General features: G+C 37.5%; 1 protein-coding gene across 3 annotated transcripts in view; it reads left to right on the forward strand.

The window, feature by feature from the left end:
* The window catches only part of ksr2 (kinase suppressor of ras 2), a 262,478-nt gene that overhangs the window by 136,637 nt on the left and 112,979 nt on the right, over window positions 1-12,862 (forward strand). For all 3 annotated transcript variants that reach the window (XM_061903162.1, XM_061903171.1, XM_061903178.1), the window contains one exon: window positions 11,186-11,358. In XM_061903162.1, coding sequence (XP_061759146.1) covers window positions 11,186-11,358 — 173 coding nt within the window. The remainder of the gene's footprint in view (window positions 1-11,185; window positions 11,359-12,862) is intronic.

Here is a 12,862-nt window from a genome sequence, read left to right on the forward strand (position 1 = left end):
CATAATAGTGAGAGTCCAGTCCATAGTGGATCCAACATAATAGTATGAGTCCAGTCCATATTGGATCTAACATAATAGTGAGAGTCCAGTCCATTGTGGATTCAACATAATAGTGTGAGAGTCCAGTCCATAGTGGATCTAACATAATAGTGAGAGTGTAGTCCATTGTGGATCTAACATAATAGTGAGAGTCCAGTCCATAGTGGATCTAACATAATAAATGGTGAGAGTCCAGTCCTTAGTGGATCCAACATAATAGTGAGAGTTTAGTCCATAGTGGATCTGACATAATAGTGAGAGTCCAGTCTATAGTGGATCTAGCATAATAGTGAGAGTCCAGTCCATAGTGGATCTAACATAATAGTGAGAGTCCAGTCCATAGTGGATCCAACATTATAGTGTGAGAGTCCAGTCCATAGTGGATCTAACATAATAGTGAGAGTCCAGTCCATAGTGGATCTAACATAATACTGTGAGAGTCCAGTCCATAGTGGATCCAACATAATAGTGAGAGTCCAGTCCATAGTCGATCTAACATAATATTGAGAGTCCAGTCCATAGTGGATGTAACATAATAGTGAGAGTCCATTCGATAGCGGATCTAACATAATAGTGAGAGTCCAGTCCATAATTGATCTAACATAATAGTGTGAAAGTCCAGTCCATAGTTGATCTAACATAATAGTGAGAGTCCAGTCCATAGTGGATCTAACATAATAGTGAGAGTCCAGTCCATAGTGGATCCAACATAATAGTGAGAGTCCAGTCTATAGTGGATCTAACATAATAGTGAGAGTCCAGTCCATTGTGGATCTAACATAATAGTGAGAGTCCAGTCCATAGTGGATCTAATATAACATCGAGAATTCAGTCCATAGTGGGTTCAGCAGGAGACCATCCTGAGCGAAGTCGGGTCAGCAGCGCGAAAATGTCCCCAACCGATGCACAAGCGAGTGTTCCACCACAGGTCCCGACTCTGAACAGCCAGCACTTCATCCATGGCCACCGGACCTCTGCCCCCCCTATTTAAAGACTAGAGTATACAAATAAGTTTTAAGATGGGACTTAAATGCTTCTACTGAGGAAGCTTCTCGAACTGTTACCCATAGAACATTCCAGAGTACTTGATTCCCCCATAGAAAACGCTCTATAGCCCGCAGACTTTTTTTTGGGCTCTGGGAATCACTAATAAGCCAAAGTTCTTTAAACGCAGATTTCTTGCCGGGACATATGGTACAATACAATCAGCAAGATAGGATGGAGCTAGACCTTGTAGTATTTTATACGTAAGTAGTAAAACCTTAAAGTCACATCTTAAGTGCACAGGAAGCCAGTGCAGGTGAGCCAGTATAGGTATTTATATAGGTGTATATGTATATAAAGTTATATACAATGTAAACGGCCGCAAATTTTGTTCTTGAGAAAAATGCAGTTCTGTCACTTTACGATTTTTTTGTGCCTTTATTTTGAAGAGCCCACTCTTATTCTGTTACTTCCTTTATTGCTAATGCTTGACTTCCTGCTGTCGTTCCATCTGACATCAACAGCATACTCACGTTACTCCAGGACTGGTAAAACATGCTGACAAAGATATATTTGTCCTATTCTGTGTGAATATTTGTGAAAAGTTTTTTTATTGTGCCTCGTGTTTGTGTTGTTTATGTGTCACATTTAAGCAGAGTCACTACGAGCTGTGTGTGGAAGCTTGGCTAACAAGCGAAGCAAACTTAGCGCCCTTCGAAGTGGAAGGAGGTAGGAGGAGACTAATAGTTTATTCATTTAAAACAAGTGGTTAATTTCAATCAAAACAAATGGGAACATGTCATTATTTATTATTTACTAAAAAAGAGGTGTTCATAAGTTTAAAGGCCTACTGAAATTAGATGTTTTTATTCAAACAGGGATAGCAGGTCCATTCTGTGTCATACTTGATCATTTTGCGATATTGCCATTTTTTGCTGAAAGGATTTAGTAGAGAACATTGACGATAAAGTTCGCAACTTTTGGTCGCTGATAAAAAAGCCTTGCCTTTACCGGAAGTAGCAGACGATGTGCGCGTGACGTCACGGGTTGTAGGGCTCCTCACATCCACACATTGTTTACAATCATGGCCACCAGCAGCTAAAGTGACCGAGAAAGCGACAATTTCCCCATTAATTTGAGCGAGGATGAAAGATTCGTGGATGAGGATAGTGAAAGTGAAGGACAAGAAGAAGAAAAAAAAGGACGAGGGCTGTGGGAGCGATTCAGATGTTATTAGACACATTTACCAGGATAATTAGGAAAATTCCTTATCTGCTTATTGTGTTACTAGTGTTTTAGTGAGATTCTAAAGTCATACCTGAAAGTCGGAGGGGTGTGGTGACCGCCAGTGTCTCTGAGGGTAGCCACGGAGGAGCCAAGAGAGTCGCAGCTGCCTCTTTGACAGCTGCAGGAGGAACGACACAAGCTCCGCTCATGTTTACGGTAAGAGCCGACTTATTACCACAATTTTCTCACCGAAACCTGCCGGTCGACATGTGGTGGAGAACCATGTTCGCTTGACCGCTCTGTTCCATATTAAAGCTTCACAACAAACAAAGAAACACCGGCTGTGTTTGTGTTGCTAAAGGTGTCCGCAATACACCGCTTTCCACCAACATCTTTCTTCTTTGTAGTCTCCATTATTAATTGAACAAATTGCAAAAGATTCAGCAACACAGATGTCCAGAATACTGTGTAATTATGCGATAAAACAGACTACTTTTAGCCGTGATCGGTGCTGGGAGAACATGTCCGCTACCACTGGTGACATCACACGCACGCGTCATCATTCCGCGACGTTTTCAACAGGATACCTCGCGGGAAATTTAAAATTGCAATTTAGTAAACTAAACCGGCCGTATTGGCATGTGTTGCAATGTTAATATTTCATCATTGATTTATAAACTATCAGACTGTGTGGTCTGTAGAAGTGGGTTTCAGTAGGCCTTTAAAACAGGTGTGTCCAAAGTGCGGTCCGAGGGCCATTTGTGGCTCCCAGCCAATTTGTTAATGGCCCCCAGCCCATTCTAAAAATACTATAATAAAAATGTAAACTATAAAAGAGTGTAATAAAAGAGTAAACAGTGACATGTAACAAGAAAAATTTGCAATGTTGACACTAATAACACAAAGCTGCCATGTGGACTGTTATTGACCTGCTGAAGGCTCCAATTACTTCACTGGAAAAATTTCACTTTCAAATATTTGGGGGGGATAATATTGCATATTTTGTGCAAAAGAAAGTTTTCTTTCTCAAAAAGGGCATCAAACAAACAAAAAAGTATGAAAAAAATGATCAAATCTTATAATCAAGAGATCTACAGACTTAAGCGTTAAAAGTAAAATTAAAATAAATATACATTTGGCTTATTTTCAACACTTATTCTTTGTTTATTGTTATGAATTATTGACCTATTTAGGGTTCCAATTACTTCACGTCAAATATTCCAATTTGAAATGTTTTGGGGGAAAATGTTGCATAGTTTGTGTGTTTGCTAGGGGTGTGGGAAAAAAAACGATTCAAAAACGAATTGCGATTCAGAATCGATTCTCATTTAAAAAAAAATCGATTTAAAAAAAAAAAAAAATTATTTATTTATTTTATTTTTAGTTTTAATTTTTTTATCAATCCAACAAACCAATACAATCCAATTCCAAAACCCAACTTGACCCAGCAGCACTCAGAACTGCAATAAACAGAGCAATTGAGAGGAGACACAAACACGACACAGAACAAACCAAAAGTAGTGAAACAAAAATGAATATTATCAACAACAGTATCAATATTAGTTATAACTTCAGCATAGCAGTGTTTAAAAATCCCTCATTGACATTATCATTAGACATTTATAAAAATAAATAAAGAACAGTAGTGTCACAGTGGCTTACACTTGCATCGCATCTCATAAGCTTGACAACACACTGTGTCCCAATGTTTTCATAAAGACAAAATAAGTCATATTTTTAGTTCGTTTAATAGTTAAAACAAATTTACATTATTGCAATCAGTTGATAAAACATTGTCCTTTAAAATTATAAAAGCTTTTTTTTTAAAAAATGTACTACTCTGCTAGCATGTCAGCAGACTGGGGTAGATCCTGCTGAAATCCTATGTTTTGAATGAATACTGAATCGTTTTGAATCGGAAAAATATCGTTTTTGATTAGAGAATAGCGTTGAATCCAAAAAATCGATATATAATCGAATCGCGACCCCAAGAATTGATATTGAATCGAATCGTGGGACACCCAAAGATTCGCAGCCCTAGTGTTTGCCATATAAATAAGGGTTCTGACATAAAGGCCATAAACATGAAAAACAAAATTATTATTATTTTTTTTATAACGACAGACAGACCTGAAGTTGATCTCGAGATTCAAGTGTTAAATGAAAAAAAATTTTTTTTTATGACTTATTTCTAACATTTTTATGACTGACACCCTTCCGGAGACCGAGGACCAAACTTGAGGAAAGCCATAAAGGTAAAAAACCAACAACTATTGTATTACTTTTAACAAAGAAAAATATCAAAATGGCCCCCGCATACATTGATTTTTCAGTCTGTGGCCCTCAGTGGAAAAAGTTTGGAGACCCCTGATTTAAGACAAATGGGAAAATGTCATTATTTTTTTATTTACTAAAAAAGATGTGTTCATAAGTTTAAAAATGTAAACACGATTTATGCTTTGTTTGTGAAAATATGGTACGAGGGCATTTGTATTTTCTGTCCATCTTCATAGTTTTCACGGTGTCAAAATTGTGAGAAGAAAAGGAGGAGAGAGTTCAATTTGCACCAGTGGAAGCTCTCTGCATCTTGTGTCATTACTCCAAGTGGGCTGCTACATACAGTATAGGCGTAATATGATCAAACTTTCTTGTACTTGTCAAAACTCTAGCAGCCGCATTTTGTACCAACTGTAATCTTTCAATGCTAGACATAGGGAGACCCGAAATTAATATGTTACAGTAATGGAGACGAGACGTAACGAAGGCATGAATAATGATCTCAGCGTCGCTAGTGGACAAAATGGAACGAATTTCAGCGATATTACGGAGATGAAAGAAGGCTGTTTTAGTAACACTCTTAATGTGTGACTCAAAGGAGAGAGTTGGGTGGAAGATAATAGCTAGATTCTTGACCGAGTCGCCTTGTGTAATTGTTTGCTTGTCAAATGTTAAGCTGGTATTTTTAACTAGGTGTCGGTGTCTAGCAGGACCGATAATCAGCATTTTCCTTTTCTTGGCGTTGAGTTGCAAAAAGTTAGCGGGCATCCGTTGTTTCATTTCATGAAGACGTGAACATTGTTGACCAAAGCTCATTAGCATTAAAGCTACAGACGCACACAAAATAGGGCGTACTAACCATGCTTGCCAACCCTCCTGGATTTTCCGGGAGACTCCAAAAATTCAGCGCCTGTCCCGGAAACCTTCCGGGACAAATTTTCTCCCAAAAATCTCCCAAAATTTAGGCGGAGCTGGAGGCCACGCCGCCTCCAGCTCCATACGGACCTGAGTGAGGACAGGCTGTTTTCACGTCCGCTTTCCCACAATATGAACAGCGTGCCTGCCCAATGACGTTATAACTGTAGAATGATCGAGGGAGAGTTCTTGGTTTCTTATGTGGGTTTATTGTTAGGCAGTTTCATGAACGTCCTCCCAGCGCAGTAACACACAACAACAGCAGTCACGTTTTCGTCTACTGTAAAGCAGTTCGTCTGCCGTAAACAGCATTGTTGTGACACTCTTAAACATGACAATACTGCCATCTACTGTATGTGCATATGTGACAATAACATTTACGGCTTTTAGAGAGTGCAGTGAAGATCTTCCTCGGGAAGCAAGGATTGACCGGTTTTGGGCCATGCTAGTGTCAGGCTTGCCACTGACAGTTTATTTGTGTTTTAGTTTTTCCTCTGTGTGTTTAGTATTTCCTGTTTTTAGTTCCTGTCAGCGCTCTTATTTTGTCTGTTTCCTGTTTTATTCCCTGTGCGCTGTTTCCCCTCAGCTGTGGCTGATTGGCACCTGGTGTCAATCAGCCCGCTCCTATTTTCCCTGCTTTGTTCCTCCAGTCAGTGGTGGATTATTGTCACGTATTGCATGTCGCTTCTGTATTGTATTGTCGCTCCTGTCGTGTTGTATCGTGTCGTTGCAGCGTAGCGGTAAACTATAATACGTTAGATATTTGTAGCTTACTGTTTTTTGTTCCCTGCTTCCTATTTTGTCTTTGTACAACACATAATGACTTCTGTTCCCCATTCTGTTTATGCTAGCCTCCATGCTAAACCTTTTATTTTTGCTAGCTTCCATGCTGAGGTCCTTTTGTTTGTTACCCGCCTCATGCACGCTTTTTGTTGTACCCTTTTGTTTGTTCTTGTTTAGTTTTAATTAAATCATGTTTTCTTCTTCAATGCCTGCCTCCATCTCTGCATTTTGGGGTTCGTCACCAACAAACTGTGACAGCTAGGGAGAGATGGAAGACTCCAGACTCTAGTGCATTTGATGAAAGCACGTTTGTGCGTGCCACACAGCAATGCGTCATCAGAGAGGGTGTACAGCATGGTTAGAAAAATAGTGACAGAGAATAGAATAAGGATGGACAATTCAACCCTTAACTCAACAATGAGTAGATGAGTGTTATGTGTGTGTATATGTGTAAATAAATGAACACTGAAATTCAAGTATTTCTTTTATATATATATATATATATATATATATATATACATATACATACACACATTTGCCTGGCGGCGTACTCCATCTGGGCTCATCCTCTCCACCTTTCTGCGCTTCTCCGCCACTGCAATCTCCTACTTTGCATCTCCGTGAAGCCTCTGCTTCCCGAGAGCCGCCAGTGAATAGACGTTCTAATGACGCGAGCGCCGACACGGCACTCCCGCTCCGCTTGGGAAGAAGTCGAAACCGGGAATCCTTACCCCGCCGCCCCGGCCCACCCCTTGCACACCTTTGACGTCCTTTTCTACCCCCCCCCCCCCCCCCCCCCCCCCCGCGCTTCGTCTGTACGTCATTCCCGCAGATGAACGCTTTCATTTAGACTCCCATGTAAGAGGTCCCATCGGAACAGCTGACAAAGGCGGCTTGACGGAGGAGGCGCTAACCTGGCAGTCTGCTTCCTCGTTGCACGGATGGAAGCGGGATAAAGTGTGGGTTTAAGGTTTAATTGCATGACACCGTCAAAAGGGTGGTGGGGGGAGGGGAGGGGCTTTTCAAAATAAGTGGTCTTTTGACTTGAATGTCGCCTAATGATGAATGAAGCGTCACGCCGCCTGTGCTTTAGTTGCACCGCTTCTGCTCTCCACGCCGCGCAGTCGCACAAGTCTGAACGCACTCCGGGGCGGTGCTGGGGGCGGAGCCTGTCACAATCCACGTAGATCAGGAGTCACCAACGCGGTGCCCACGTCCACCAGGTAGCCCGTAAGGACCAGATGAGTCGCCCGCTGGCCTGTTCTAAAAATAGCTCAAATAGCAGCACTTACCAGTGAGTTGCCTCTCTTTTTTAAATTGTATTTATTTACTAGCAAGGTGGTCTCTCTTTGCTCGACATTTTTAATTCTAACAGAGACAAAACTCAAATAGAATTTGAAAATCTAAGAAAATATTTTAAAGACTTGGTCTTCACTTGTTTGAATAAATGTATTTATTTTTTTACTTTGCTTCTCATAAATTTTAGAAAGACAATTTTAGAGAAAAAATACAACCTTAAAAATGATTTTAGGATTTTTAAACACATATACCTTTACCTTTTAAATTCCTTCTTCTTCTTTCCTGACAATTTAAATCAATGTTCAAGTATTTTTATTATTTTTATTGTAAAAAATAATAGATACATTTTAATTTAATTCTTCATTTTAGCTTCTGTTTTTTCGACGAAGAATATTTGTGAAATATTTCTTCAAACTTATTATGATTAAAATTCCCAAAAACTATTCTGGCCAATCTAGAAAATCTGTAGAATTAAATTTAAATCGTATTTCAAAGTCTTTTGAATTTCTTTTAAAATTTCTGTTCTGGAAACTCTAGAAGAAATAATGATTTGCCTTTTTAGAAATATAGCTTGGTCCACTTTGTTATATATTCTAACAAAGTGCAGCTTGGATTTTAACCTATTTAAAACATGTAATCAAAATGCTGAAATTAATTTTAATCAGGCAAAATTACTAATGATCTTCCATGAATTATTTTGTTAATTTTTTCAAAAAGATTCGAATTAGCAGTTTTTCTTTTAATTTTTTTCAGTAGAAGTTAGAATTTTAAAGAGTCGAAATTGAAGATAAACTATGTTTCAAAATTAAATTTTCTTTTTTTTCGTGTTTTCTCCTCTTTTAATCCGTTCAATTAAGTGTTTTTTTCATCATTTATTCTCTACAAAAAACCTTCCGTAAAATGAAAAAAAATGTATGACGGACCGAAATACCCATTTTTTTATACATATAGATTTATTTATTAAAGGTAAATTGAGCAAATTGGCTATTTCTGGCAATTTATTTAAGTGTGTATCAAACTGGTAGCCCTTCACATTAATCAGTACCCAAGAAGTAGCTCTTGTTTTCTAAAAGGTTGGTGACCCCTGAAGTACATGGACGGGTGGGGCGAATGTCGCCTCAGGCGGCCTCCTGATGTTTTGCGAATGTTTTTTTTTTAATTCCCGTAGAGATACGCACTTTTTTGTGTAAATAAAATAATATTTCCATCCATCTTCTTCCGCTTATCCAAGGTCGGGTCACGGGGGCAGCAGCCTAAGCAGAGAAGCCTTGAATTTCTTCTCCCCAGCCACTTCGTCCAGCTCCTCCCGGGAGATCCCGAGATGTTCCCAGGCCAGCCGGACATTGTCTTGTCAACGTGTCCTGGGTCTTCCCCGTGATCTCCTGCCGGTCGGACGTGCCCGAAACACCTCCCGAGTGAGGCGTTTTATCCATCCATCCATCCATTTTCTACCACTTATTCCCTTTGGGGTCGCGGGGGGTGGTGGTGCCTATCTCAGTTACAATCGGGCGGAAGGCGGCGTACACCCTGGACAAGTCGCCACCTAATTGCAGGGCTGAGGCGTTTTATTTTAATATTAATTTTCCTGAGGGAACTCTCCTGACTGAATCAATAAAGTACTATCTATCGTACTGTATATCCTGATGTTTTGTGAAAAATTACAAAAAAATCCCATAGAGATACACACTTTTTTCTGGTGTAAATAAAATAAAATGTATTAAATATTATTAAAATGTTTGCTTAAAAGTATGCGCTTTTCCCCCTCATAAAATTACAATGTTGTCCCATGAAATGATTACTTTTTCTCATCAATTTACATGCTTTTTTGTCCTGAAATCCTCTGTTCTCTCATATTACAAAACACATTTATTCTAAAATGTTTTTCTTAATATTCTTACTTTTGCGACCTCCTGATGTTTTGTGAATTTTTTTTAAAGTCCCGTATGGATTCACACTTTTTTGGTGTAAATAAAATAATATTTATTAAATATTATCAAAAATATATACTTGAAAGTACGCACTTTTTTTCCTCATAAAATTACAATTGTATCCCATAAAATTATTACCTTATTCATCCATGTGCACGCTTTTTTGTCCTAATATCCTCTATCCTCTTACATTACAAAACACATTTATTCTGAAATGATTTTTGTGATATTGCCATTTTTCCCTCGTAAAATTTCACTACTGTCTCATGTAGTAATCATTTTTTCCTGTGGTGACAAACATGTTTTTTTTCTTGTAATTTGTATTGTCTCGTAAAATAATTACTTTTTCTCTTAGAGGTACGCATTTTTTGTCGCAACGTGAAAGTATTGTCCCATAAAATTACTTTTTCTCATCAGGGAACACACTTTTTTGTAGTAAAATCCTCTGTCATCCTGTATTGCAATTTTATCTTGTAAAATGTATTCTAACATTTTGATATTTTTAGAAAACATTTTGCCTCTTAAAATTGCAGTATTGTCTCATTCAGTTAGTACTTTTACTCTAGTGGTACACTTTTTTCCTCAAAATTGCAGTGTTGTCTTATAAAATGATTGCTTTTTATTGTAGAGCTACACACTTTTTTGTCGTAAAATTGCAGTATTGTCCCATAAAATGATTACTTTTCCTTGTAAATGTGCACCGTTTTTTGTTATAAATTGCAGTATGATCTCTTAAAATATTTACTTAGAGGTAGGCATTTTTTCCCCCACATAAAATTACAATGTTGTCCCATAAAAGTATTATCAATCAATCAATCAATGTTTATTTATATAGCCCCAAATCACAAATGTCTCAAAGGACTGCACAAATCATTACGACTACAACATCCTCGGAAGAACCCACAAAAGGGCAAGGAAAACTCACACCCAGTGGGCAGAGAGAATTCACATCCAGTAGGACGCCAGTGACAATGCTGACTATGAGAAACCTTGGAGAGGACCTCAGATGTGGGCAACCCCCCCTCTCTATTACTATTTCTCATCCAGGTACACGGTTTTTTTTGTCCTAAAATCCTCCATCCCCTCATATTATAAATTACATTTTTTTAAACTATATATATATATATATATATATATATATATATATATATATATATGTATATGTGTGTGTGTGTGTGTAACTGACAAAAGAAATCTAAAGGGAAATAGACAAAACAATGTCCACATAGGCATTTGTATTTTGCGTAACACTGTTTTTTTCCCCTCAGAATGTGCAACGCTGACAACAGAAATAGAATAAAGAAATAGACAAAAAACAATGTCCACTGCAATGGACATTTGTGTTTCGAGTATACCGTCAAGTTTTTTTTTTTTCCAAAATGTGATAACAACTTTGACAAAAAAATACAACCCCTTCTCAAACAAAATGTAAAACACAAATTTAAATTACAATTTACATTTGTGTAACGCTGACAAAGAAATAGCCTAAAAACAAATGTCCCCTGCCTAGGACGCAAATTCTTCGGCGGATATACTATTGTCACCAACAGCTGTGGCTGTAGGAAACCTCCTGATGTCATGATTATGTTGTATTTGAAGGGGAATAGTATTACAATGTTGTGGCCAGTGTCATGTTAAGCTTCTTTCACTCTTTTCGCAGGTTTTTATCAACAAGAGTTTAACACAATTTGTGTCTTTTTGTGTGTGTGTGTGTGTGTTTTCTTCTCCCTCAGAGCCAAGAAGAAGACCAAGCCCTTAAACCTTAAGATCCACAGCAGCGTGGGCAGCTGCGAGAACCTGCCAACGCAGCGCTCGCCCCTGCACACCGAGCACTCCCTGAGATCCTTCTTCTTCCCCTCCTTCGTCCCCTCCACGCCTCCCGTGCACGCCGAAACACCCTCTGCAAGTGAGCCCTCTTTCCGTCCTTTTTGACTCGCTTTGACAAAAAAAAGAAAATAACCCTTCGATTTCACACCATCTCTGACGGTCTGCGGAGTATTTTGTCCTAAAACGCTTGTTATGAGTTCAAGAAGATTGTCCATAAGGCAAATAAGTTGCCAAAAATGAACAAACTGGAAAAAATCGATCATTCAGCTGACAGGCCCAACAATCCTAAACCGTGCATTATGTGTGGCGCAGTTCCACTCCAGTCCTGTAGGGGGTGGTCAAGTGCGTGTCCTATATATATGACTATATATATATATATATATATATATATATATAGTCATATATATATATATAAAAGTAACATGTCCACTGATGAAATCTCTACAGTCGAAGTTTATATATTTGTTACGTTTCCCCATCAATTTCGCCATGTTTTCCCCTCGTGCATTAATTGACTGAAAGAGTGCCGCACTTGCCGCGCTCCTACCCCACTTTGCGGCGCAAGGATGATGACATCACCTTATCGATGGGAAAATGTGATATGCTTGAGCGGCGGGGAGACCCAGAAACAGGCGGTTGAAAAAGAATTGATGTAATGGGCGAAAAAGGACAGATTTGAAAAAAATATTATCACAAAAAATATCTACAAAAAATGAATAACAAAATCTTACTCAGTAACAAGTAAAAAATGATGGATGGATTGGTAAAAAAAAGAAATTAAAAAAATAATAATGAAAAAATTTATATATTTTTTTTACTCGGGAACAAGTGGTTGAAAATGAATTGATGGTTGGGTGAAAAAGGACAGATAAAAAAATACACACACAAAAAAAAAAAAAAAAGAAAAAAAAAAAAAAATATATATATATGTATATGTATTTTTTTTTACCCAGTAAAAAGTGGTAGAAAAAGGATTGATGAATGGGTGAAAAAGGATAGATTAAAAAAGATTAAAACAAAAAAAAAAATACGTTTTTTTTTTTACTCAGTAACAAGCGGTAGAAAATGGATGGATGGATGGGCAAAAAATTACAGATTAAAAATAATAATAATAAAAAAATATTTATATATATATTTTACCAGGTAACAAACGGTAGAAAAAGGCTTGATGGATGGGCAAAAAAGGAAAGAGTAAAAAAAAAAAAAATAATTACAAAAATTTTTTACATATATTTTTTTTTACTCAGTAACAAGTGGTAAAAAAGGATTGATGGATGGAAGAAAAGGACAAATTATGTTTTTAAAAAAAAAAAAAAAAAAAGATTTTTTTTACCCAGTAACAAACGGTAGAAAAATGATTGATGAATGGGCAACAAAGGATGGAGTACAAAAAGTAAAAACTAAAAAAAATGATATATATATATTTTTTTTACTCAGCAACAAGCGGTAGAAAAAGGCTTGATGGATGGGTGAAAAAGGACAGATTAAAAAAAAAAAAAAAAAAAAATAATAATAAATATACAGTATATATATATATATATATTTTTACTCAGTAACAAGCAGTAGAAAATGGATTGACGGAT

The sequence above is a fragment of the Nerophis ophidion genome, linkage group LG01 (assembly GCF_033978795.1).
Source record: "Nerophis ophidion isolate RoL-2023_Sa linkage group LG01, RoL_Noph_v1.0, whole genome shotgun sequence".
Lineage (NCBI taxonomy): Eukaryota > Metazoa > Chordata > Actinopteri > Syngnathiformes > Syngnathidae > Nerophis > Nerophis ophidion.